Source organism: Anabas testudineus, chromosome 8, assembly GCF_900324465.2.
Source record: "Anabas testudineus chromosome 8, fAnaTes1.2, whole genome shotgun sequence".
Taxonomy (NCBI): Eukaryota; Metazoa; Chordata; class Actinopteri; order Anabantiformes; family Anabantidae; genus Anabas; species Anabas testudineus.
In genome coordinates, this window is record NC_046617.1 from 13,499,998 (window position 1) to 13,526,673 (window position 26,676).

The 26,676-nt window shown below is 41.1% G+C and overlaps 2 protein-coding genes across 3 annotated transcripts in view; one reads left to right on the forward strand and one right to left on the reverse strand.

Annotated features, from left to right (window-relative positions):
- The window catches only part of LOC113148302 (mitochondrial import inner membrane translocase subunit tim16-like), a 95,268-nt gene that overhangs the window by 44,750 nt on the left and 23,842 nt on the right, over nucleotides 1–26,676 (forward strand). The gene's annotated exons all lie outside the window — the stretch shown is intronic.
- On the reverse strand, nucleotides 1,857–24,691 carry vasnb (vasorin b). The gene is made up of 3 exons (XM_026340251.1): nucleotides 24,377–24,691; nucleotides 17,412–17,473; nucleotides 1,857–5,709 (listed from the first exon to the last, which is right to left on the reverse strand). Exon 3 carries the CDS (start codon nucleotides 5,700–5,702, stop codon nucleotides 3,639–3,641), a length of 2,064 nt encoding a protein of 687 aa, XP_026196036.1. The 5' UTR covers nucleotides 5,703–5,709; nucleotides 17,412–17,473; nucleotides 24,377–24,691; the 3' UTR covers nucleotides 1,857–3,638.

Sequence of the window (26,676 nt, forward strand, 5' to 3'; positions counted from 1 at the left end):
CTATTTGGAAAATGGAAAACAGGGAAGCAGAAACAAAGAAAGAGACACAAAAAGTGATTTCAATAAAAGTTTGAAATGTGCCGTGAAACACACAGGCTGTATGCAGCCACATGACCCTGTGATTCAACACATTGTCTTTGGCTTGTCTTTATGTAGTCCTGAAAAAAAAAAGAGAGAAACAAAAAAATGAGAGAGAGAGAGAAATGGAAAGGAGAAAAGAAAGTAGAAAAAGTGAAAAAAAATTTTTTACTAATGTAATTCCATGTGGAATTTTTATGTTTTGAAAAAGGGGTCCCTTGAAACTACAATAGAGGTCTTTGAGCAGCACAGGCTGAGTTAGAGCGTCAATGTTGGCTCTCATCCAGGGACCAGGTTTCTCTTAAAGCCAGGGGAAGAAAAGAGAGACTGTTTTATGCAAGGAAAGGAGAGAAACAGAAACACACACACACACACACTCCCTCTGTTCTCCCTCTCCTTTTCTTATTCATGTACACGAACATTTGCAGATGCCTGGCTGCAGAGATGGACAGAAGCTTCATGCATTCTTTTAGCCACAGGTATTATTTATCTGGCACCACCTACAGTGTAACCTATCTGTCCTTTTACCTTAATTTTCTCCAATATGTGATTAAATTGGCATAATAGCCTCAGCATGACAGGAGTAGTGCTGTTTTATATGTTTGGATTGTTAGTGTGGGACATTGCCCAACCGCTCCAAGCTATGGACCAAGGTATGCATGTTTTTGTATGTGGGTGTGGACGTGTGTGCATGCATGCTGCATCAATCCCCTACCAGCATATTACCTATAAAACACATGGGTGGTCAGCCTGTTTATTGTGTGGGTTTGCAAACAATGCTCACCTATTAGGCTAAGACCAGTGAGTCATTAATTGTTAAATCCACTTATTAGACTATTTTTCAGCCATAACTGTTATTTCCATTTTGCCCCCAGCTCACTGCTGGTAAGAGAGAATTTCCTCTCTATTACAGAAAATACTCATTAAAGAGTAAAGGATTTGGTTGATGATGGACTGTAAGGAGAATTCATACATTTTGTAGAACATGTACACATTTGGATTGTGTGTTTTTTACACATTTATATTATTCACATCCTCATGGAAATTATATAAAACTGCACAATGTAACACTTATGTCATGCTAAGGCTCTACGGATTGCAGTGTTGTTCTACACCAATACCTCAGCAATTGACTGTTTCATAGATGTCCCTGTAATGTATGTATCATCACATCATGAATCTGACATCACTTGGTGCTCACCTGACTTTTTCATCAGTAGGCCAAAATTTCACTTTCCCTAATTTTTTGATTGATGGAGCAGCTATAAAACACTAAATACATTTTTCTCAGCACTACAAAACCACTCACGTGAACTATTCTCTTTATTTGGTATATAATTTGTGATGTGATTAATTTAGATTTTTATCTAACATGTATAAGAGTGAAGATTATCTGTGTAAACCAGATTCTTCTTCTTCTTTTTTTTTTTTTATAAAAAAAAAGAATGGGTGCCATGTTTCGATGCAGTTTGCAGTTTTTCAATACATCCATGACTCTTAGCACTATACAACTACTGAAAGGAATATACACAAATATACAGGTCACACACATACATTACTTTGTTGGTAAATGTTATATTCAGAATAATTACAATTTCTTGTATACCTTCTATTTATGTGTCCTCCTCCTGTGACCGCACCCCTCACCTTGTTGAATGATGGTTAAGACAGAAGGGAAGTGAATGACATACATTCATACATCCCCCTTCTTGCCTGTCAATCTAATCCTTCCTCTTAAGGTACAAACAAAGGTAAAGCCTACAAAAAAAACCAACTCATTTAATGATGGATATTCATTTAATGATAATATCACTTTTTCCACTTGTACAAATAAGTTCACAGAATTACAAAAACAATCAATTACAACAAGGAGCTTCCCAAAATAAACAGGGAAAAAATAACAATCACATTGAAAATACTTCAATGTATTCTAATTTACAGAAAAATATTCCAGTTGCATTGCTTGAATGTTTTTGAATGGATTCTCAAGGTGTTTTGTTAGCATGGAGTTTTGTGCTCTGGAAATACTGTAGGTAACTTAGACATTCACATATGTGTCTTTGGAGTTTCTACCTAGGTACAGTTGTTTGGGTCTTAATGTACCCTAGGCATGTAGGCACATAGAGGGGGGTAACTGTATGTCTGCTTGTCTTTGCACAAGACAGAACATGTACTTGCATTATCACTGAAGTTGACAGATCTACACATACGCGCGCACACACACACACACGCACACACTCCTTCTTTTTTATCTTGTATTCACAGATAATCCACTTTGCAAATCTCATTGTCTGGTTAGGTGCAAGTGAGCAAAACTATGATCTTCCTTGCCATGGAGAAACTGTGCACAGCATTAAGCAGTGCAGGCTATTATTACTCAAAAGAAACACAATACGATACCACTGTTTGCTTAGATTGTCAGCCAGGCCAAGTAGTATGTTGTATGTGAATTGTGGTTTAGAGATGAAACGGTTTCCCTAGCAGGAAAAATTAAGAATAAATAAAAGTCTATTAAGTTCTCTTTTGCTGTGGTGTATTCACTATAATTAACACAAGATCTAGTTGGAACTCAGCACTGATCACTGAAACAGAAGGGGTTCAGTCAACTGCTTCTCTCTCCTTTAGTAAATCTGCTTACCCTCTCTATGTAAAGCAGGCTGAGGGCTTCAGAATAGAGACGGGGGATTTAGTCTCGAGTCTGCCCGGACTCACATAGACTTAGACTGTCTGACATTCTGGGGGCAAAGTCCTTTGATTGACTTTGCTGGTACCAAACGAGTTTTAATCTTCAAAGATTTTAATCTGCTGTTTTGTCTGTTAGTCACAAGAGGTGGTGGGGGAGAGGGTATAGAGGGCTGTTAACAGTCACAATGTTGCACAATAAAAGATATTATAAAAACACAGGTATAAAAAAAACATATATACAAAACAAACAAAAATCACAAGAATTTTACAGCCAAATAAAGCAATACAAGCATTAGCTATCTTCTCTGCACAACTTCATTTGGTGTCTTAAAGGTCATTCACAGCAAGCACCGATCCCTTTGGGATAGTGCTAAAGGGTTGCAAAATAAAGAAAAAACAATTCCTGTTAGTGTTTAGTTGGGTTTTTGTGATGTGGGAAAGGCAGCACAGCCCTATTTCAGTACACACTCCCTTATGAACATTAAGGAGGGCAGGTTATTATGTCTGTTAATGTTTCACCTATTGACAGCACGCTGTCAATCCCAGAGTCATAGCATGGGCCTAAGAGGCTGCTAGTCCAGCAGTTTGTGTGGAGAGATATTATTCAAACAGGATGCAGCATGTGAATGGAGTTGAGGCACTTTTAATGCTTTTGAAGTCCAAAACAATGTTTTCGAAATAGTTTAATGTCTATTTAGACGATAGAGAGCATTGAGTTAAATATACAGTATGTCCAGTTTCTTCGTCGCTCGTTGACTGGTTGTTACTGTGTCCTCCACTTTCACAGCAGCAGTTGCTGCACTTTGTATTTCACCAGTAAGGAAAGCAGAAAAGAATTAAAATCCTCCTTTACATCTGCTAGGTTTAGCTGGGTGTCAAAAGTAGGAAGGTTTGTGTGAAGACATATTGTTATTTGATGTACAGTGATCCTGTAGTAGCAAAACCTCATATTCCATATTGCCATTTTGAACAGCAGGTTCAGGGATTATAAGTTGGGGCTGTTTTTGTGGCAGTGCCCCATTGTCCAAGCCAGCCTTAACTCCATCCAGTTCTAGCTGTGAGGGCTCACAATCTAAGTCCAAGTGGCCCTTGGCCCTCTTTCTGCGAAGATGGCATACCACTCCAACTACTATTGCTATCAATACCAGCAGCAGCAATATGGCAACTGCAGGCACCAGCATAGTGGTTAGTCTTGGGTCAGATCTCGCATTTGGGCTTGTGCTAATAATGCTTTCAGGAGCTGTGCGGGCCTCAGTGCACACGCTGTCTGTGCCACTGTGGGTGCCTAGAGGACTTACACACACATTATAGGTGGAGTTAGGATTCAGGCCTCTGAGCCTGTACTCTCGGAAGTTTGCTGGCAGGCTGATTTGAATTGGTCTGCGGTCTGGACCAGAGAGATTGCGGTAGGTTAGACGGATTCCACGGATGTAAGGCCGCGTTATTATGTAGCGGTGGAGGTCCAGCTGGATTGAGGTTGAAGTTACCTGATGTGAACTGATATCAGGAACATCTGCAGTGACTGTTGCCACAGGGATTTCAAAGTCAGGTGGTGACGGTGGATTGTGGACTTCACAATACATGCCAGAAGTGCCATGTGGACAGTCGCACTCTACCTGACCAAGCTGATCCAAGTGACATGTACCCCCATTCAGGCAGGTGTGAGAGGGACAGAATGGATCAATGATGCTACTACTGGGGGATGCAGGCACAGGAAGTAAGGACGGATTATCACCAGGGTTGCTGGGGACGTCAGTGGCTCTGGGAACTGGAACAGCTCTCGTTGTACTTAGTAATGTAGTGACAGGCACAGGTAAAGTAGTAGTAGATTTGACAGTACTAGTTGTAACTGTAGTTGTTGTAGGACAGCCAAAATCCCTATGGTCCAGTCTTTCCAGCACCCTTCCAGCATTGATAGGTGGAAAATGGCAGCGTGTCTCTTCTGTTCTTTCCAGGGTGATGCTCTGGGCTCGTAGCCATCTTGGGAACCATGCTAAGGTGCAGAGACAATTGAAGGGGTTCTCTGCCACTATAAGCTTTCTGAGGTGGGGGAAGAGCTGCGAGAACTCTTCAGGAAGACCCTGAAGACTGAGGCTGCTTATGTCTAACTCCTGCAACTCGCTAAGGTTCTGCAGGTCCTGAACCCTCAGAGGACCCATTGGGTTCCCTGCAAGGCTCAGATGAATCAGGCCTTGGGTTTCTTTTAGTACTGAGGGGAAGGACTCAAGGTGGTTTCCTGAGATGTCCAGTTCATGGAGGTTTTTGAGGCTACTTATGAGCTCCTTATTCAGGCTGGTAAGCCCTACACCACCCAATTTCAGTGACTCTAGGTTTGGGGTCTCGAGGTCTGAGGGTCCCAGAGTAGGAAAGACATTAAAGCGAAGGTCCAGAAGCAGCAATCGAGGCATTGCGAGAGCAGGCAGGGATGTCAACTGGTTGCCCTGTAGTTTGAGTTCCAACAGGTGCTCCAAACCATTAAAGGCTGCAGGGTGGATGGTCTTGATATGATTACTATACAAATAAAGACGCTCCAGCAGTACCATACCCTGGAAGCATTCTTCCGAAATGTAAGTGATCTGGTTAGATGACAAATCCAGGTTTCTCAAAGACGTCAGAGGTTCAAACACCCTATCTGAAAGTTCAGTCAATTTGTTTTGACTGAGATCCAGCATTTCCAGATTTTCCATGCCATCAAAGTCTTCAGCTGTCAAGCCTTCGATGCCATTGGCAAAGAGATAGAGGCTTTTTGTGGACTGAGGCACTCCCTTGGGAATGGTAGAGGAGCGTCTCTGATAACACAGGATAGATTCTGGCGTTGAACATGAGCAATCCCTTGGGCAGTCACTGGACAAGGTGCCATCTGGCAGGATGAGGAGGAGCAGAAAGGGCATCAGTCTCAATGGATGGACTGTCATGGTGCAGACTCTTTCTTTCTCCATGATGAGCCTAAAACAAAATAACATATAAACTGTCAGTAATCTTCATAAACACTGAAGAAAATACACAGTAAATGTCACTCCCCCCTCTATAAAGACTTATTTCTGACCTTTTGTGTTTCAGCTATTCATTCAGTGTGTAGTTTTTTTAATGCATAAATCTTTCTCTATGAGGTGAGATTAGTATCAAAGGTTTAACAATAGGTAGCCAGTGATCAAAGGCAGTCTTTTATCATGAGGTCTTTCAAACAATGGGGCAATAGTTGTGACCTCATGCTTCTAATAGAGTTTTCTGCTATACTTAGGGGATGAGTGGATATAGTGGCTTTCTGCCACACTTTTCTGACTAAAGCAGTGCCATATTCTCCTCGTAGTACGATGTGTAATAGATAAAACTATGGGATGCCAAAACCATATATATTTCTGATTGTATGTGTGTTGGTGTTTGAAAACAAAATGTGTTTTTTGAATCTTATCACCCACTGCTAAGTACAATACTGCAAAAACGCTTTTGTAGTTGTGTCACAGTTTGCTTCATAGTCTATGATCACACTGACACAGTTGGAATGAACAAAATTAGCTTATGTTTCTGAGATGTTACAACAAGAACAAATAAACAAAAATTTGCTATACGCCTCTCAAAAGCCACTAAACCAGTAAAAAGCTTCACACACTTCCTCGAAAACATTTACCATAAACAATGCTCCAGTCTCTCCATTTTCATTTAACCACACTGTGTCAACTTTGTGTGGTTGTGTGTCTGCCATGCTGCACGTGGCCACGCATATGTGGATAATTTACTTTGTGTCCGTTTTAAAACTTTGAGAGGAGCTCCCCTGATAGCCCGAAGCTGCTTCCCTAACCATGGACGTAATATAAATAACACACACTTTCTATGTTGTCGTCACGCAGACTGACAGCTGGTGCTACTTGCCAAACAAATGTTTCTAATGCTGTAAAAAGGATGGAATATACAGAGACTGAAGACAGTAGTCATCAAGAATATATATCCTATAGTAATTTAAGCCCATTTCACCAGAGCCTAAGTTTTATAAAACAAACAACGTGGTAGTGCACCAAAACCATAATTGAAAGGGCTGAAAAGGAGGGATAGGATGATGGAAAAGAGAAAGAGAGAAATGAGGTAAGGGAGAAATAATTGCTGACAAGTGTCTAGCAGTTTATCAATTCCTGATACTGAGTGAAATGGCTTTGGGGGAAAAGGCAACATCTTGATCTACTGAGCATGTCTAAATCATCACTTCCCACCCTATCTTTTCAACAGGTTACTAGAAAACACCTTTTTTAGGTTTTTCAGGTTTTATTTTTCTCATGTACTAGCTTTAAACTATGTTCTTTTCCTCTGAAATTAAAGCTAGCATACTTATATTTTTCTATAACTACGCACACTGCCATCTACTTTATAGGTGGAAGAAGCAAGTTAGGAAATAAATGCATCCATTTTTAAAAATTAAGTGCTGCTGTATATTTAGGTGTTATTAACCCCACCAAAAAGAACTTAAGCCAAGTACATCAGAGCAGCTGTGTCCTGAAATATTTTATCCTTTTTGACATCCATTGGCTTCTTTTTCCATTTTTTACAAAAAAAAAACCCTTGCTTCAAATGTCAGAACTTGGACAGGAGATCAAGGCTTTTGGGGAGGGAGCAGAAAGACAGAGGAACGACCAGTATCATCTAATCACGCCACGGCTATGGCATTTATTTTCCTTCCCTTTCAGCATACTTTTCTTTCCACTCCTCAACATTCACTCCTTGAAATTGCAACCTCCTTGGAAAGATACCTTGCTCTCTGATTTCCTTCTCTTCTGTATACAAAAAGCAATCATGGCACTTACACCCCCCATCCCTCCCACCAACATGTTATGCTCATGATCCAGATAACTTTTTCAGGCATGGCAGAATTGTTATTCCGTGCAGCCAGACGTCAATAAAATTACCCTGTTCAAAGCAAAGCCGCTTAATAAATTTAATTCTCTGCACCTGCAAACAACACAGAAGAAATACCTCAAATCTGGCAACCATGCAGAAAAGTATAACCCACTTACTATTACAGTTGTTTATGGAAAATCCTATCCAGAAAGTATTGATAACATCTGATGGTGATGGATTGTTTTTGGCTACAGCAACATGGGCAGCAGAGGTGATGGGCTATAGCACAGCAATTTACTCACAAAGTTCAGGGCAATGTGAGTAATTATGTGTTCAGAAGTATAAAGGATTTTTGAGTCATGTTTCAGTTACTAGGGGGTTAGAAATAAAAACTATCTGCTGATGGGGAAAAAAAGAAACCAGAATTACTGGGGTCACAGGACACTGGTAAGTTCACAGGACTGCCAGGACATTTTCTTTGATCATTAGAGAGAAAAAGACAGGTTTCAATATAGGGGTCAAAAATGATGGAGGTGCAAATGGATGAGGGAATGAAAGAAAGTGTGGCTGCTGTGCTGCATATGTGTACAGAACAAGAGAAAACAAGGGGATTTGTGAGGATAAACAGGAGATGAAGAAGATAGAGTGAACAACTAAACTGTATACAGATTGCCTCTGATTTTCATATTATCACAGTGTGTGGGGCAGTGTATTTCTACAGGTTAAAAGGGTGTATGTGAAAGAAGTGTTGTATGTGTCTGACGTCCAAAAATCCAATCTCATTCCTTCCTGAGAGAGAGAAACTTTACTTTGGTACAGTGTATCCGAGCCCAGAGACAAGTAAGAAGGTCCAGCGCCAGAATATACAACAACATCAAGGCAGCCGTGAGAAGGGTGAGCTGTGTAGATAAAACTGAGAATATTTTTCTTAGACGCTCAACGTGGTGATTCTACCGTAGCTCCCCGGGGCAGAATGTTTATTTGAGTGTGCCTCATTCCAAACCGGGCCAGGCACATCAGATGACCATGTGGAGGATAAGCTATGGATGAGGAGGGGGTTTGTAAATACTGCCAGATCATAGATAAACTGTAGTTTGATAATTGAGATTCTTCTGTTTTCTTTCTTTTTGGTGAGACAGAGTGACTTGTGCAGGTCTTATCAGCGTGTAAGATAAGGCGCAATTGTGGCGTCACCACAGTGTGGATCCACATTGTTCTGCGGTGCTGAGTGATTCCTGAATGTGTAGCTTTAACCAAAGTGCTTTGAAATGAGTGGAAGTGGGCTGCCCATAGAGGGGAAAAAGAAAGATAGCAGAAAGACAAGCTCGTCATACTGCACAAGGAATAATGCCCCCACTCCCATCTTGTCTTCCTCCTCCTTTCTTGAGTTGTAATTTCCTCTTCTCTCCCCTGCGTGCTTGTTGAGACATTCCTGAGACAGGCAGCAGCTGAGTTTGAAATAGTGAGCTTTTCTGTCTCACCGGCATGGCATTTAGAGATTAACAGGAAGTTTTTCTTAGTTTATAAACAGACGATAGATGGATTGTAATAGTGCTTTTCAAATGAATGGGAATAAAAACATGTTTGTGACCAAACCTCTTATATAAAGACATGCTTGCATCTGTGTATTCTTGTGTATTCTTATGTTTGAATCTAGGTTTTGGGGCTGTAGAGGTGTTGGCTGATGAATAAGTGGAATCACCCAAGGGTCAGAAACGGCAAGGAGTAAATACAAAGGAAAAAGGATGGGAAAATCATTGCGTAACACTAAGTGAAATGCATGCTAAACCCCTTGAAAAGAAAAATTAAAGAGCCAAAGAAGAAGAAGAGGCAAAAGGAACAAAAACCAATTTTCCCTCTCACTCCGCTCACTTCTTATCCCACTTTTTCTTTCATTTCAAGATAAGAAGGAAAAGACAACATAAGCAGTGGCACAGCAGAGACAAAAACAGGTTTCTGTCAGCGGGGGCACTAGGGTGAAGAGGTGGATAAGGCCTGGCGTTGGGAGGGTGAAGTGGGCTCCAGTAATTAAATCCCGACAGGCCCAGCGTCAAGAGCCCTTATCTTCAGAGTTAAAGACCAACACTGAGGGGCAGTGAAGGATACAAGTGGGGGTAGAAAATTGTCTGTGGAGGAGTCACAGGTCACTGTGCACTTACATAACCCAGCAGGCCAGCCAGAGACTACAGAGGGGCACCATGGCACATTAAGAGCATAATACTGCATCACCAGAGAGTGCATACTCCCATTTAAGAGGCCCCTTATCTTCTGGGATTTTTTCTTTGAAGTGAACAATGTTTGTGGTTTGTACATTAGAGTGTGATCTACAGTTTTGTAGGTTTGACGGCTCTGTTTACTGGTGTGCACCATTAAAATATATTACTACAGCTCCTCATGTAAATTTACTATTGTTGCACAGGGACATGAATTCACTTTGGTAGTAAATGATAACTGGGAAAAACACCAGTGATGAAGGCTGATGTGAGTCCTCTGACCCCTCCTTGTTCCCATGTACTCCTTTCTCCTCTCTCTATTTGGCCCTTTACATCTATGATCCTATAAGAAGACAAAGGACCACTCCTCCAAAACACAAACACTCCCCATATTCCCTTACTACTGTCAGCACCTTCCTCCCCACAGCTGGACCCTGTTAACCAAAATCCAACAGGGTTATTCGTCAGCAGGACAAAGAAGTCAAGAGAGAACTGGGTGGCAGAAACCACAGTTGTGTAAAATATTCCAAAGATAAAAACATTACTTAGGAGGTAGCACAGAGGATCACGCTTGTGCAGACATCAGAAACATGTAGCACAAATATGTATTTTAAAATGTCAGCTATGTTAGCGCAACAACTCTGGTATGCATGTAATGTTGTGAAGTATTTGTTTATGGCATGAGCTTATGCATCTCTAATGTGTGTACTTAATGCTGGCTCTAACTGTTCAACAAAATAAACTGGATAAGCAAGCAGAATATTTACCAATGAAGAAGGAAGCCATCTTTTGAGACACAAAAGTGAAGCCACACTTCACTGTTGGCATCATCCTCATCTATGGATTTGCATTTGATGGTGTTTACTTTAAGTGGTTTTGTGGCATAACAGGAGAACAGACCTATTCTTATAGGTTTTTGAATATATTGTATTTTCATTTATATTATAAATACAAAAGAATTATTATATAACATCTTAGGTATCTAATGATCAAGTATCAGCTGCATAAAATCTATGTGAAGCTAGTAGAAACCAAGAGATGAGTTTCTAAAATAAGTTCTGCTAATACCACACTTACATTAAGGTCAATCAAGCAGACTGAACACAAACAAAGACGAGGAAGGAGAGGACATGTGTAATGAAAGAAGGAAGATAGTTTTACAGTGTCTGTCAGTGGCAATACTCGTCTTGAAGCCACAGCATCAATGCATTTCTTTGTAGTGGTATGAACAGGGATTAGGGGCCACAGCAGTTTTACAATGTGCTGCATAAATGAAGCCTTCCAACTGATTTCAGCTTGACCACAAGAAAAGACTCTGTAATAGCCAGATCCAGTTCTTCCAGTGTTGATTGCTGTCAAAGAGTTGCTGTTTCAATTAATGCAAACAACCCCTTTAAAAAGTCTATTTATTACAGACTTTGCTTTCTTTTTTTTAATGCCTTGTTTTAGATTCCATGCTTTTTCACTTCCTATCTTGTGCATATCGAGTAGCAAAGCAGCTTGTTATTAGTGTGAAAGACGACCCTTTCTATCTCAGGCCACTTTAGTGTTGAGCAGCCCTGCTTATAAGGACAGTGTGAAAATCTGCCATCAGATCCTGCAGCTGGAGAACTTGAAAGTGAGAATAATATACAGGCCAGGGGTGAATGAGAGGGTAGTGGAATAGTGAAACTCACAAAAGTGGTGTATATTTGCTGTTCTATGGTGAGATATGTGGCAACCCACTGTTTGATTTTGTGTTTCTGTTTACATGTTCTAAACAACTAAGTTTGATTGGAAGAAATCTGGTCAGATATCATCAATCCAAGGGCCAACAAAGCCTATGAATCTGTTAGGCAGAGTGCGACTTCTTGAGGTCAAAGGTCAGCCTCAGATTAATGTTTCCACTGCTGCTCAGTATTCTGTGTCCTCCTGTTATCACTGTGGCTCAGACAACTTAGATAGCAGCCCGTGTCTGATACAGGCACACACCCAGCTCCAGTTTCGCACATGTATACCTGAAGCTTGTTGGTCCTCATCTACACAACAGGTGCTTTCTCTGCTCCTCCGGGGCAACATGAAATCCAAAACCTCTGGAGCGTGTCTGAGTAAATGATGCGCTCTGCACCAAAGCCCCAGTCTTAGCCAGCTGCACGCTCACGCTTCAGAGGAGAAAACCGGCAGAGGCGTGTGGTCAGCCTGCCAAACTAAGCCAGAAGTGAGACTCTACAACAGCATGTGTGCTGTCCAGTCTGCCTCCTCTGAGCTTTAGAGCATAGAGGTCAGTTACTCTGAGTTCCAAGAGGAAATGTGGACCATTTCCTTTTGTTTTATTGCTCAAGGACATGACGGATGAAGCTGTAAATGCTAGGCTTGATTATATTTATAAAGACACACAAGTAGAGACACAAGATGCACAGACTGAGGTATAACACTTCTCTCCCTGTCTCAGTTTACACACAGCGCCCTTGTTTTGCCCTGGTAAGCAATGTCTCAACAATGGCACGTCTTTTATCAGTGCACCCTGCCCTATGACCTCTGGGGACAGTCATTTAGGTCACTGTCACATTTCTTTCATGGGTGCACGTCAGATCTTCAACGCAGGACTCTCACATTACACACAAAATAATAATTTCAGTGCTACTGACAACCTGGGCTTTCATCTGTTTCCTTATTTTGTTTTTCTGTTTGAATCTACAACCTTTGTCATTTATGGGAAAAGTACCGCAGCAGCAACTCTGGTCAGTGACCTTAACAACTCTCCACTACTCTGTTGAGTCTATCTTTACCCAGACTTGAATCAGTCACAACTGAATGGCCACAAACAGCTCCTCTCTGTCTTACTTACTCCCTCCCTCTCTTTCTTTCTGTTTATGTTTTCTTTTCTGTTAGACACAGCAGCAATCCACACAATTGCAGTAGTCACAATCTGATGAGTCCAAAAGCACCACATCACCAGGAAACAGTAAATACAACATCCTTCTGTCACAAAACTGGAAACTTGCCAGGATTTGACTTGTGCCTTCATATCCTCTGCATGACAGCTAATATACACACCACCTCTTACAATCAAAACTTTATTAGACTGTTTGGCTCATTAAGTGTGTTCATGATAGGAACATGTAATGTGAACTGGTCTCAGGCAGCAAGAAATAGTTCAAAAAGACACCTGGGCACCTGGCCTTAAGTGGGGATAGAACAGTGTTTGTGCTGTGAGTGTGCCTTTGCGGTTTGAAGTGGCTGGATGGACCAGTTTTATCAGTGAGGCATGAGCGTACTGTAATGTGCATGCACTGTGACGCTGTGCCTGCCTCATTTACACTTATTTTAGCTCCAACATGGCTGCAATGCTTGTCACCTGATGATGACAATCTAAAAGAGATGAAATGTGTGTTAATCTCATGTACATTTTTACATTAACACCACTGCTTAATCAGCTCGAATCTTTCATTGTCAGGACCGATTTATATTATTTACTGACACAGCCAAAGTGATCAGATATGATTAAAAGTTCCTTTAAGATCAGAAAATTATAGCAAGTGAACCAGAATAAATTGCAACTATCAAAACATCAAGGTATGGACCACCCAGCTGGATGTTGACAATGTGTTTACCTTTGTTCTTCTTGCAACAGCGCTGTGTGAGAGTTCACATTTGAGCCCAACAGAATCAGAGAGGGAGTGTATGAGTCAGGCAGCAGGCAGGCGCACTGACTGACTTTAAGACTGACTGACTGGCAGGCTGACTATACTTGTTAGACAAACAGTGTCACACGTACTCGCTGAGGAAACAGTTGCGCATGTTCCGCCTGTCTGTCTGCTCATCTTTCTCTGTCTGGATCAATCCACTGCAATTACTGATGAGTATATCCTCTCGCTTCCAGAAAGTTACATTTGCAGCGACTCATCTTGCTGAATGCTGCTTTTCTGCTGAAGCACTCATATTAAATCTGCACAGAAATACACTCTACTGAAGTGCATTGGAGATTGACACTAAAATTCCTATCTTATCAGTCTTGTTCCTCTGCTCGCCTCCTTTGACCTTCTTTTCTTTCATATTTGTTCGTGTAGCTAGAAGGAGTATGACTAAAACCTAATGAAGACATGTCATCTCCATCTGTCACAGTTGCCCCGCAGAGCCTCGAGGCAACTATGTAGCTGTCAAAGTGTTCATTAGGCTTGTGAAAGCCCAAGGCTAAAATAATAAGCCAGTAAACAGAAACTCCAAGTGGTGACAGGTAAACATCAACATGTTAATGTTGTCAGGTTTCTGGTGAATATTGGAAACTTGTAGACTCTCTGTAAAAAGGACAAACTCAACACAGCACAAATCTTTTCTTACTTTGTGTGGGAAATTAAAGCAAGTGGAGAAAAAACAAAAGAACATTTCTCTCACTGAATTTCAGGAAGGCTTAAAAAGAGTAAAAACAGATGCTGATAACACATTTGGTAGTATGTGTTGTTATAGCTTGAGTTTAAAGTAAAGATGTCCATATTCAGTTGTCAGTGACATTAACTAAACTTACTGTACATACTGTAAATCTGGACCTTTTCTCTATTTTTCTGCACCATGCAGGCATCCTGCAGTGCTACCTGTTTTTCAGCCCCACTCCCCCACGTTTTCTTAAGAGTTACCGTTTGTGATTTTTCTCGTTGCTCTACCCCGCAGGCTTTTTCCTCAGATAAAAAACCCTGAGACATGTGCCACACACACAAGATAAATGTGAAATGGAGATCACTGGTGCTGATTAGGTTGTCACAAAGGAATTTATTGTGAAACTCCTGTCTCTGCTGGTTCCATGCCAGCATTGAAGATGCTGACTGCCAAACCAGCACTTAGGCAGCACAGTTCCCCTGCCCCCAACACTGACATGCCTTTGTCCATGACAGTTGATTTGTTTATTACCTGTTACTATCACTTTGCAGTGGTATATTAATGAGGTATTTAAAAAGGATTTGTAGACACACATCTGATTTGAACTGTCATCCACTTTAATTTTTTAAATTATTATGTACAATTTCCACACTGTAAATGTGGCATTTAATAATTCAGTACCCCTGGATGTTGTATTAAAATATTACATATAAAGGGCCCTGTGAATGTCTGTAATCCCTAGTTTAATACATTGACCTGCTACTCCAGCTGTGCCAACCCTTGGGCCCAAATGCCTTTGGGAGTGTAAAGACATTAGTCAGCAGCAGCTCATTAAGACACCAACACTGACCCACACCTTCACAGTTAGCCTGCAGCAGGTGCGCACTGACAAGATTCCTCCTATGCAGCACAAATAAGACGAGAGAGAAGGAAGAAGGAAGAAAAATCCCTCTTTTCTCTTTGGTGAAATACGTCATTTCACAACAAACGGTTTAAATGTGCTAAAATGTAATAATCCAGCACAGTACAGAAAGAGGTTCATTTTGAATTTCTTCTAAGATCATCAAAACAGTATGAACTCCTTGTAATGTCAAAGTCATTATGCAGAAGGGATCTGCTTATGATAAAGATTAGGATCTGCATGACGAGGCTATTCCAGTAAATACACACACACCAATCAGAGGAATACACTACACAAACCTCACCCCAGGCTCTTTGTGTCCATTTATTGCAAACAGTGCCTCTTTTAAAGGACTATACCAGCGTGTTTGCAAGTTAAATGGCTTCTTAAACAACATCACATAGTTTTTACAGGTTTTGTATGTCTCTTATGTTTTTTTTACCACTGCATTTTTATTTGTTTGGTTTCCATTGATTTCTGCCCACTATGAAAATTTATAAGCAAACTCGTGAAATTTCCTAGTTAATGGATCACACATTACAAGTTTGCATTATAACTCAAAATACCTCTTAACAGTAGATTAAGTTGGACAAAGATCCATACATACTTTACATACAGTTTCAATAGATACATTAAATTAAACGTGATTTGCACTAAATGGGATAAAACGTTGCAAAACCACAGGTATGATCTTTCCTCACTGCGATGCCTGCTCAAGCACATTCACTGAATAAAGAGAAACCAGTGCCTTGGGGTGATTTTGAAGGAGCACAGATCTACTGCATGTCTTCAGTAGATGGAGAGGGAGCCAGAGATGACCTGACACACTACCAACAAGATAAGCAATGACTAATGCTTTGTTATTGTAGCAGTGAATAGCAATTTTGTCAAAATAAAGCGCAGTGTGTTTACTCTCATTAACACATCCGTTTATACACGTCATTAAGTGACTACAGATTCCTGAGCTGACCCGTAACACAGAACAATAAGTACCTGTGTGTCAGACGTGTGACCTGCCCGTGTTTGCTCTGATGTCAATGTGTGGCAGAGCAGAGTATATAAATATCTTGGAACACCTTTGTTTGATCTTCTCTATTTGCTTTTGGGTAGAAATATTAACATTATTAACAATTGTGCGCTGTTGCCGTGTTGTTAGCCTGTTAATGAGCTACACACTGAGTGGGACGTTTGTGGTAATGTTGTTTTTCACCTTCACGTTTTGATGTCAAACACTCAAAGCAACAAGTCGTAGTAAAGGGGAAACGCACACAGCTTAAAGCCAGACATCGAGAGGCTCATTATATCCACAATCTCATGTTTTACCACATGTTCATATGCATACATTTAGGTGTGGCAAGGATGTGTAGTCAGCAGAAGTAAGTTCAAGCAGACACTCAGGATGTCACAGTCTGCTATAATTTAAGACGGTGTGTATAAGCTTTACGTTGAAAATCCAGGATTAAGGCAGAAACAAAGCCAGTGTGTGTGCTGCCATTGAAGCATTACCTGCGTGGCAAATAATTTACAGCAAGCACACACACACACTCCAAACACAAATACCTGAACCTGAGGAATCTGTTACGAACAAAACTCTGCTCTCGCTTCTACTCTGTTTTCCCTGAGGAGGACTGGGCTTCTCAGAGTCAGAGAGATGGAGGAGTTGCGAGGCAATTAGTGAGAGTAGTGGTGTGCGTCCAGAAGCCCGAGGCTAAGGTTTGGTTCTGCGTGTGTGTGTGTGTGTGTGTGTGTGTGTGTGTGTGTGTGTGTGTGTGTGTGTCTCTTTACAAAGCCACACAGTCCCTGTCACAGCTCATTGACAACTAGCACAACACAGGAATGAGGCAGACCAGGAGTCAAGAGGTCAAAAAGGGTGGGTACAGAGAACAGAGAATCAGAGCTGGAACCAAATACATGTAGGTGGTTTATTAGTTTTGGTCTTTAACTTAGCAAAGTTCTGGGGAGGCTCTAGAAGTCCAGACTTCCTCTACTCTCGCTGTAACCCTACACATCCTTACTGTATCTAGTAAATGCAGCATTTACAGTGTGTTAAGAGAGCCACTCTTGTTCTCCTGACAGCCCTGTTAAGAGGCTCAGAGTTGTCTGAAAGGACCCTATTGAAGAAGCAGGGTGTTACGGCTAAAACAATAAGGACCGCCAACAGTGTGCGGTTTGGGTTTCTGAAGACAAATATTTAAGGGAGTGTTTTTCAATTATGCGTGTCAAAAATACAACTTCTCTTATGCAATCCATCTTACACTAACTGACTATCTATTTTTGTGTTATGATGGAAACGGTTCATGATTGTAATGATACAGTTAACTAATAAAAATGTCATAATTAATTGCTTTGCTTACCCAGTGAAGGAGCTGCCTCCTCTTCTCCTGCTCCACCTTTCTTGGTTTCAGATCTTTCTTCTCTGAAAAATAAGACAATAGTTTTACCTCTTAGAAAAGTAAATGGAGTATATTTAGATTCGTTCTTCTCTCCATTTATTTGGAATTCAACCACTTGTCATGCCTTGTTAATGGCCCCACAGCAAAACAGGAAGTTTTTTTCCTCTTAATTGGTTGGATTCCAGCTGTGTGTGGAAGCTTGCTGAGCGCTGGCGGGCAGTGTGGCGGCCAAGAGAACGACAGAACAGGAGAGGAAGAATGCGGGCCGACCACTCTCCAGTCTGTCAGCTGTTCGTCCTGTAGTATCAGCCCATCAGCCGTGGCCTAAGTGTGCCTTTCTGTGTGTGTAGAGCATCTTATTGTTTTAACCTCAACATGGTTTCTGTGTTTCTAGCAATGTTTCTGTCAAGTAAAATCTGCTGGATTCATTTAGTTTTACCATCTTAAATTGTTTATAAATGAGGTTCTGTGTTGCCTTAGGAGGGCATCAAAGTTTGCTGCATGTGATGATTTTATTAATATATCAGAGCAGCTATAAGATTGTTATTTCATTTGCGTACAGTTTAGATGTTTCATAGCTTTGATTTTAAGTCATATCATCTGGTAGGATTCAAATTGACCACACTGTTTGTGTATTTTTAATGATTAGCATCTCATTATCCATTGCCACAGGATGATTTGTGTGTGCAAATTTATGTTTGCAATTGTGTTCTTGTTGCAAGTTTGCTATGCATACAGTAAATATAATAATAACTAGTATCACATGTTATTTTTGAGCTTGGTTATAGGATTATGAAAAAGAGTTGGTTTTGGGAAAATTCAAACATACAGTGACCACTTGATAGATGTTTTCTTATTGGAAGACATCTGGCCAAGATCGGGTCCCACATTTCTTTCTAATAGCAGGCTTTTTGGGGTTCTCATTTAATTGATTTAAGGCAGGGTCATAAAACAGAGATCCTTAAACAAGATGCATTCATTATTCTCTGCATTTTCTCTTACTGCAGGCAGACTGTTTACTATACTGTACACCTATTCATAAGGACTACACTAGACCTCACCCTCCCGGTATGACTCTTCTAAGCAGTGTTTTAAGTCATAGCTCATATACCTAAGCTCTGACTCAGACGGTCGGTGAAGTGGAAAACAATGGAAATGACCAGACCATGTGTCGTACCTGGTTGTGTAACACCTGAAACCACACTTCACTTTGCATACTGTATACATGTCTGACTTGTCGCGTGGTGCACATTCACTTCCACATACAGAGTGCTGTGTTTACATCTAAGTTCAGGGCTCGGTTTGGCTTGCTGACCTGCTTTGAGGCCTTTGTTGCACTCTCTATCCATGTGTTTATTTGTCTGAGTGTTTTGCACTGCTGCACAGAGGCAGAGAGATGTTGGTTGAGTATCCTCAGTGCATGTTTTTAGGTCATTTGCATGTATGTCACTATTCACCTGTACATCAGCAATGTGATAGTACAGTTTTTGGTTGTATATCTATTAGGTGTGTGACTTTCTGTGGTCAGTTTCTCAAAGTCTGTGGCTCCCTCTTTCTCTTCTCTGCACTTTAAATATTTTGTTTTGAAAAATGGAACTTGACGCCTATAATAGATTTAAATCATCTTTACTTCTTCAAGTTTCTTAAATGATTGTGGCATTTATCAAAAAGATAAAACTGTTGACAACGGTCTTTCTGAATTGGCATTTCTAATAATGTCGGCTGCGTCTTCCACAACTTACCACGGGGCATTTGGACTTTCATTTGTATAGACTGCACTCTGCCAAAATATCTTTTAACTTACCAGTATGTCTTATTTTCTCTCTTTTTACCATTATTGGTTTACACTCCTCTTTATTCTCTTCTGAAGGAGCTATTTGGGTCTGTCATAACCTCATTTTTTGGAGCGCTGATGCTTTCTGTCCACTATAATTTTCTTTCTTCCTCTGCGTTCATCTGTTATACATAAATATTGCCTCAATCTTCTCCTTCTCTGTTTCTCCTTTTCTTTCTCTGTCCCTACCTTCTCTTTACCCCATTTTATTTAATCTCTCCTAAAGCAGAACAGAGCCTAGCAGTCTGACTTTAATGTTAGATCCACTTTGTAGTGGCATCCTCTAAAACTGCCAACAATTTGTCCAAATTATGGTTCAAAACAGTCTAAACCCTAAACCTGCTGGTTTGGCAGCATAAACAAAGAAAACTCTGTGTAGGTGTGCTGCTTTCTTTGATTTTATGAGGATTTCTCTGACGCTCCTCGAACGTTGAATATATATGACAGTGACAAGCTGTGACTTGTGGCACTGTCGCAGCCTCTTGCCTGTGATTGCAGCATTGAATGATTGATATTCAGGTTGATATGTGGTGATATTTACACATGCAGGCATTTGTATGGGTACAAGCACAGATTTTCTCTCTCAGCCCGCCTCTTGCACCCTCGCTGTGTGGACAGCGGCAGATAACAGCAGTATCGATGTTGAGAACAACAAACGCTGGTTGATGTTATGAAAGAACCGCTCGTGCCGGTTTGTATGTATAATGCGTCTACGTTAGTGTGTGTGAATGTCACTACTTTCTTTGAACAGTGTCTCACACACTTGGTGACCCAATGGTGAGCAGACACACATGCAATAACCCACACACTACACATGAGCTCACAAATTTACTCGGCTGTCTTATCATTCAATCTATATTTGGTAGAGCATTAAGAGTTAATGTTCATCTCAACGGTTGTTTGTTTAATTTTCATTAGTCATTAATGACTAGTGGTTAAGTATTTGACCTTATTCTCAAAGGGAGATCTGTCTTCACTAGTTCTGGTTTTGGTCAAACAGTGGGTGTGTGTGTTGTGTACGCGCCCTTGCTTTGCTCTTGCCCAGTAAGATTTAGTTCAAGGCTCATTTCCTAATTACAGTGCTGGCCAGAGGTAATTACAACCTTAGATTAAGAGCCATTTCTCTTTTTCTCTCTTTTTTCTTTTTTTTACGGGCCCACTGAAATGCAGCAATTTGTGGTAGCTTTCTGAGATGAGCATCCTCCCTCTCATCCTCTCTTTCTCATTCTCAATCTCTCTCTCTCACTCTGCTTCTCTTTCCCTCAGTTGTTCACTGGAGTCAGTTTAGGAATTTGGGGGATTTTTTGGCTTTTTACAGATTTTCCAACCAGAGTGAAGGAGGTTAAAAAATAGCAGAGCTTCACTTAATGTAAAGTTTAGTCGTTTGTTTCAAGCTGTGTTTGATTCAAAGTGCTCAGAAGATAGACGGCTTTAGTAACTGGCAAAATCTCTCTGCAGTGAACATGTGTGTGTCTCTGTATGTGGATGTGGACACAGAGGACAGCAGTTATTTGGGGTTTTTCGCTCAAGCTGGGGCACTCCAAAGCCCTCAGATCCCTTTGCATGTGTGTGTATATTTATGCAAGGTTTTGAAGTGGTTCTTCTGAACGCATCATTTGGCTGCATCGGCAAGCTCTTCTTCAATTTTGCTTGGCAGGCGTATGGGCTGGGGTTTGCCTCTGCATACCTCTGGGTCAGCATGGATGTGTGAGACTCAGGCCTTTGAAGCCAGGGGTTTTATTTAAAAGGCCTCTTGGAGAGGGTATCACCCGCTTTTGATTGTCAACTAGGGAACACACCCCTGCTGTGCGGCACCTGAAGAGAGGCACACTGAAACGTTTACTGCAGATGGATGAAGCGTGTTTACATCTTGATTTCTCTCTGTCATTCCCAGAAAGTACTTTCTTATTGTGATGAGACCTTGCTCTCACGTGGCCTTGAGGGGAAAATAAACCCACACTCATATTCTTTCTGCCCTGTCACCTTACCTCTCCTGCCTGCTGTGTGAGTTCCCCACTCGTGTCCTTCCCTTGCTGCCTCTACCTCCTCTTCTCCCTTCCACAGGCCTTCTCGCCTCACCACCTGACTTTTAACCCTCTAATCCCTCAGATGCACAGGGTAAAATGCTTCAGGCATTTCCTTTAATTGGTCCAAACTGAGTTTTTTTTAAGTTTAGAGGAAGAAGAGTGGCAACATTTCTACTAAGCTGATCTAAGAACAAAGGAAAACAACTTCCAATCAGCAGCAGCAACAGCGAATTTGTACATCAGTGCTCTTTTCCTCTCAAGCTCTTTGTCACAGATAATGAAATGCCAGCCTTGATTTAGTAAAAAAAAAAAAAAAAAAAGACTGACACAATGTTGGTAACCAGATCCTGGATGGGTAGTGTGTTTACAACATCACTGTCACAGTGGTGTGACAGCAGAGCAGCCCAGTGATTAATTGTTTAAATTGGGTTTTATAACAGAGGGTTTCTTCCCCTTAGTCATGCTTCCCGTCCACAGACTGACTTGTTCCATGGAGCATGGATAATCCACCCAGTGTGCATGTGTGTCTCCCTCAATGCTTACACTAGCACACACAGTGGTGTATTTTATTGTCAAATTGTCACCTATCACACTTCTAACCCTCCTCATTTAATCCTTCTCTCTGTCTCTCACCTTATTTCTCATACACCGTTCATCCCCATTCAGTCTCTCTCTCTCAGCAGTGAAAAGTGGTAATATAAACACAACAGCCTGTTGAAACACTGAGGCAGAACACAGCGAGCCCTACGATGTGATTGTCCAGCTCCCTGTACAGAAAATAACTACACTGGCGCATTCTTTACTATGTTGAGCTTTGTCCACAATTGCTCTCTTGTACTGTAAGTGTTACAATCTGTGCAAAATAGTAGACTGAAAGTTCTCCGCATTAGTGAGGGATAATTGGCCCCCCGTAGCTACTCTGCTGTGCCTAGTAGCCTAATATAAACCAGTTTCAACCATTATGTACTGTCAGTGACGCAGTAGCTTCTCCTATGGCATCAGGACAATTTATGAAGACACACATGGTGAGGAAATAAGCAATACGTGGTTGTAGGGGGTTAATAGAGGGGCTAACTGGAGTAGTTTGCTCCCTTTTTTGCCCTCAGGAAAGGAGATTTTCCATGCTTGTTTGTGGGGGCTGTGTAAAAGATGTTAATCTGTCTGAAAGCTGGAAGGAGTGTGGTCCGAACGCTGACTTCTAAATGAGTTGTACATCAGAGGTGAAGGTGAATATGCATTGTGGTTATATTATAACTAGTGATTTCCAGTTGGGCCCTGAAGTTACAAACTTTCCCAGAGATGCTTCCAGGGCTCTTTTATATCATAGCCTTCAATTTTACAGTTATTTTATTCAGTGTTGGCACACTGAGCGTGTGTTGGTGTGGTCATTTCCTTGGTTATCACCCCACCACATATAAACACTTTAATAACTTTAAGGTTAAAACTCAAGTTTAACATACGAACTGTTCTGCTGAAGCAAACTTCCTTCTTTTTTAATACCCTCAGATAAAAACAAGTTCTTATTGGCAAATATTCTTATTTGGAAAGCTATGCTGTGATTATCTGGAAAGAACAACTAACCTGACAGGTCCTTTTGTTTTTAGGTTTTGTAACAAAGACTGATCTAAACATGTTGACTCATGTCACTTTATTAGATGTTAGTTTATTGGTGGAGGAGGTCACTCAGAGATTTAATCTTGCAGGAATTTGACCTTATCACTCATTGCTCTGCTGCACACATGCTGAAACTGCTGTGTGTGTACATTTCCTCACATCTGAAAAAATATGAAGTTGCTCTGCTGTATTGCCTTCAGTTAAAAGATCAAATGATTAAGATGATAAACTATAAATATTTAGTTTTGATTTCATTATTTTAACGACTTATTGTTTATTTTAATTACTTCTTGTATAATAATAAAATTACTGGGTCGTTTTATAACAGTAGCCACTGTTAAAGTCATATTTATTATTGAACAATTTTAAATTGTGCTTATGACTAAAACTTGGCCACTGACTCTGGATGACAAAGCGAAGATATTTTTGTCATCCATCCATCTTACTGGCTTGCAGCTCATTTTGTAGCCAAATAATTTCCACAAGATTCGTTCTTGGTCTGAGCGCACATGAAACCACAGCACGTCAATGCGTCGGCCAGGCGCTGCCCTGGCGCATGATTGTGACCAACTTGGTCCTCGACAGTTTGTGCATTCAGGGTGAACACTGTTGCACCATGCGCTGCTATAAAGTATAAAGTAAATCTGAGACTACTTCAACGCTTGTGTCCTGGTGAACTGTATGTTGTGGGATGTTCCCCCTGTGTGGGTCCAAAAACAGCTGTCCTCTGCGGTGAGCACGGCTCGGTGCGGTCTAGACACTCGGCTCGGACGCTGCGTGCTGCGCGGCGTCCTGCGGTTCAACACCACTCCGCCTCATTACCGCTCCGACGGCTCCCTTCGCTCCGCGCACAGGCTCGCGTTTTTACGCATTTCCCAAACAAAGGCGAACTCTGGTTTATTGTTAGTATTGGGTTGATCTGAAATATTAGTGGCGCCCACATCGCCAGTACAACCTGTTGCATCCAAGAAGTTGTTGCAGCGTTGATGTAGTGAACCCTTCAGGGGCGACAACAAGGCGCTACTGTATATTTTTAGTGTTTGCGGGATTGATATCTGTATTTCGATAAGCATAAAACTTTCCAATGAACTAAATGCACAGCAGAACAGCCAACCGGTGAACGTCTGTTGGATCATTCACTCTTTTCGTAAAGAGGGTTGGTAAATATGACACAAACACAACTTCCATGAACACCGGTTGTTGATTGGTTATATTTGTGACATAAACCTGTCAACGCGTTTGTTTTACACTGAGAGGGGGTGCAGTTAATTAAAAGTGCAGTTAATCGATCAGGGTGTTTCTAAAGATAATCATATTCCACCTCACTGGATTTGTCAGTATAGCCCTGCTTTTAAATCTTTACGCAATTGTTGAGCCTGTTCCAAGGGCTGGAGCCCGAAAAGCGTTCAGTGTTTATCCTTATTTTATTTTACAAAGCAAAAACATCTTACCCTCAACTTCGAAGGAGTAAAGTTAGGAGAGCAGTCGCTCTTGTGTCTTTATCCAAGCGGAGCAGTTCGCCGATGTAACTCCACACCGTGTCGTTTTCCGAGTGTGCGCTCTCTCTCTCTCTTAAAAAAAGTTTCTGTGAACGTAACAAACTTCTAACAAACGGTCTTCATCAAATCCTTGGAGAGGTACAGCAACCTCCACGTCAAAGAATGCGCACAAGCCTCGGAGTCTCTGGACAAAAAGCGCTTTATTGGTGAGCACAGAGGAGAGTTTAAGCGAAGGGATGGGAGGGGCGAGGCGAGGCGCACGGCAGCAGAGCGCACTCCTGCACAGACCGGAGGGCAGCGCACACACACACACACACACACACACACACACACACACACACACACACACACACCTCACCTTGCAGTTTGGCCGAGTGCTGAAGGAAAGAAATTCCAGCCTCCTTTCAGCTCACTATATCTTAATGCCTACCTGCACGACCTGTTTTAAGCAGAAGACATTACTGGTCTTATTATTTACATAGAAGCTGGTTACATTTCATTTGAATGACTATTTGTCAACGACTATGTTGCTTAAGTATGCATTTTGCTTCTCCAGAAAAATGAGTAGCTAGACATCACCAGTATGTGTAGACACACAGACCAGGTCAGACAACATCCCTTTCAATGAAAATACAGGATTTAAAAAACAATTGTTATGTAATTTGAAGAAAGTTGGTTCTTTTATGTTGATATCTATCAATTTGTGAATTAAGGATAAGAAATGAGACAGTTCCCTGGACAGTGTACGTGCAGCCTCAGATTAGCACATATGGTTACTTCATTCACAGAGCCATCTCTAAGCTGAGAAAGCTGTTGATTACTTCCTAATGTCAGTGACAAACTACCCCGTTTGGCAGCTGGTAGCTTATTTCAGTGTCAGCTAGTCCCACCAAGGTACAGTAAGGTGATAGCTCTCAGGAACTGTGTCACCTCCGATGTGTACTTTTAGCCAGTCGCAGCATTAACCAGAAGCCTCTTGTGTGCAGCTCTTTAAATGTTTGTGTGAATTCAACCTGCCCGTTCCTGCAGAGCTTCTGTTTTCTCCACATGTTGACGAGAAATTGTAAAATTAATTGAAAGCAGGCCAAATTTGTCCTTGTGGTGACATCATTCACCCTCGTGCTGAAGGCATAGAGACTCAACAAGAACAACAAACAGACCTCTCTTTGGCTTAGAGGCCATTGCACGTGTCTCCTGAAACTACCCCCACCCTCATTATCCTCTAGACAAGGGGCACTTAAGTTCCACATGTTGAGCCATTCAGTGTGTTTTGTACAGTTTACTTTTTGATATCAGTCTCCACACAGTCCGAGCGCATGCCTTTCCTCTCCTTGCCTCTCTTCCTGCTCCTACTGTAGGAGTTATTACACATTTAACACACGCATGCACAGTGCCATCTGCAAAGCATTATGGTAAATTGCAAGAAAAGAGAAATGATTTTACGCATGTCCTGCAGGGTCCAGATGTACAGAGCCACAACTGAGTTTTATAAGGGCTTAGAAATAAATCACAGCATAGCCTATTGAACTTTATCACCCATGTATGAGCCTTACAAATCAGTGCTCATGCTCTCACCTCTGTTTGTCCCCTAATTCATGCACTCTCTTATTTATCTTGGTCATTCAGCTCGTGTGTGTTTGTGTGTGTTGCGTGCTGAGGAGGACCAGCAGTCTCAAGAACTCCCCTCCAGACTGGTATCCAAAGGTTTCCACACTTAAATTAAAAGAGAGTATACGAAATACAATACAATACAATACTGCTGATTTAACCAATAATTCAAAAGAATATAGTAAGAAATTATTTGATGAAATGTTTATATAGCAATCAATATCATTAGTTATTTAAAATTTAATAACTTTGATCTGCATGGACCTTTTTTACTCTATATTACAAAGTTAGTGTCATTTAATTCTTCATTCTATTATTTAAAGGTTAAAGATATGAATTAGAATCAGCAATCATATACACTCACATGATACAGAGAACAGGAAGTGTCTTATCTCAAATCTACATGATCTTTTACAATTTCTCTTATTACCCAACATTTTAATATTTAAGAGCAAATTCTCAGCAGCATTTGTGGCAAAATAATAAAATCAACCACATGTGGTGACAACAATTATTGAATAAATTGTGTGCAAAGCTGTTCACTCGTTATTTTCATTGAACTGACAGCATTTTGTCTCAGTTTCTATTTTATTTGTAGTTTTGTCAACTCTGCCCACAACAGGAAAGCCTCAATGTGTTCCACA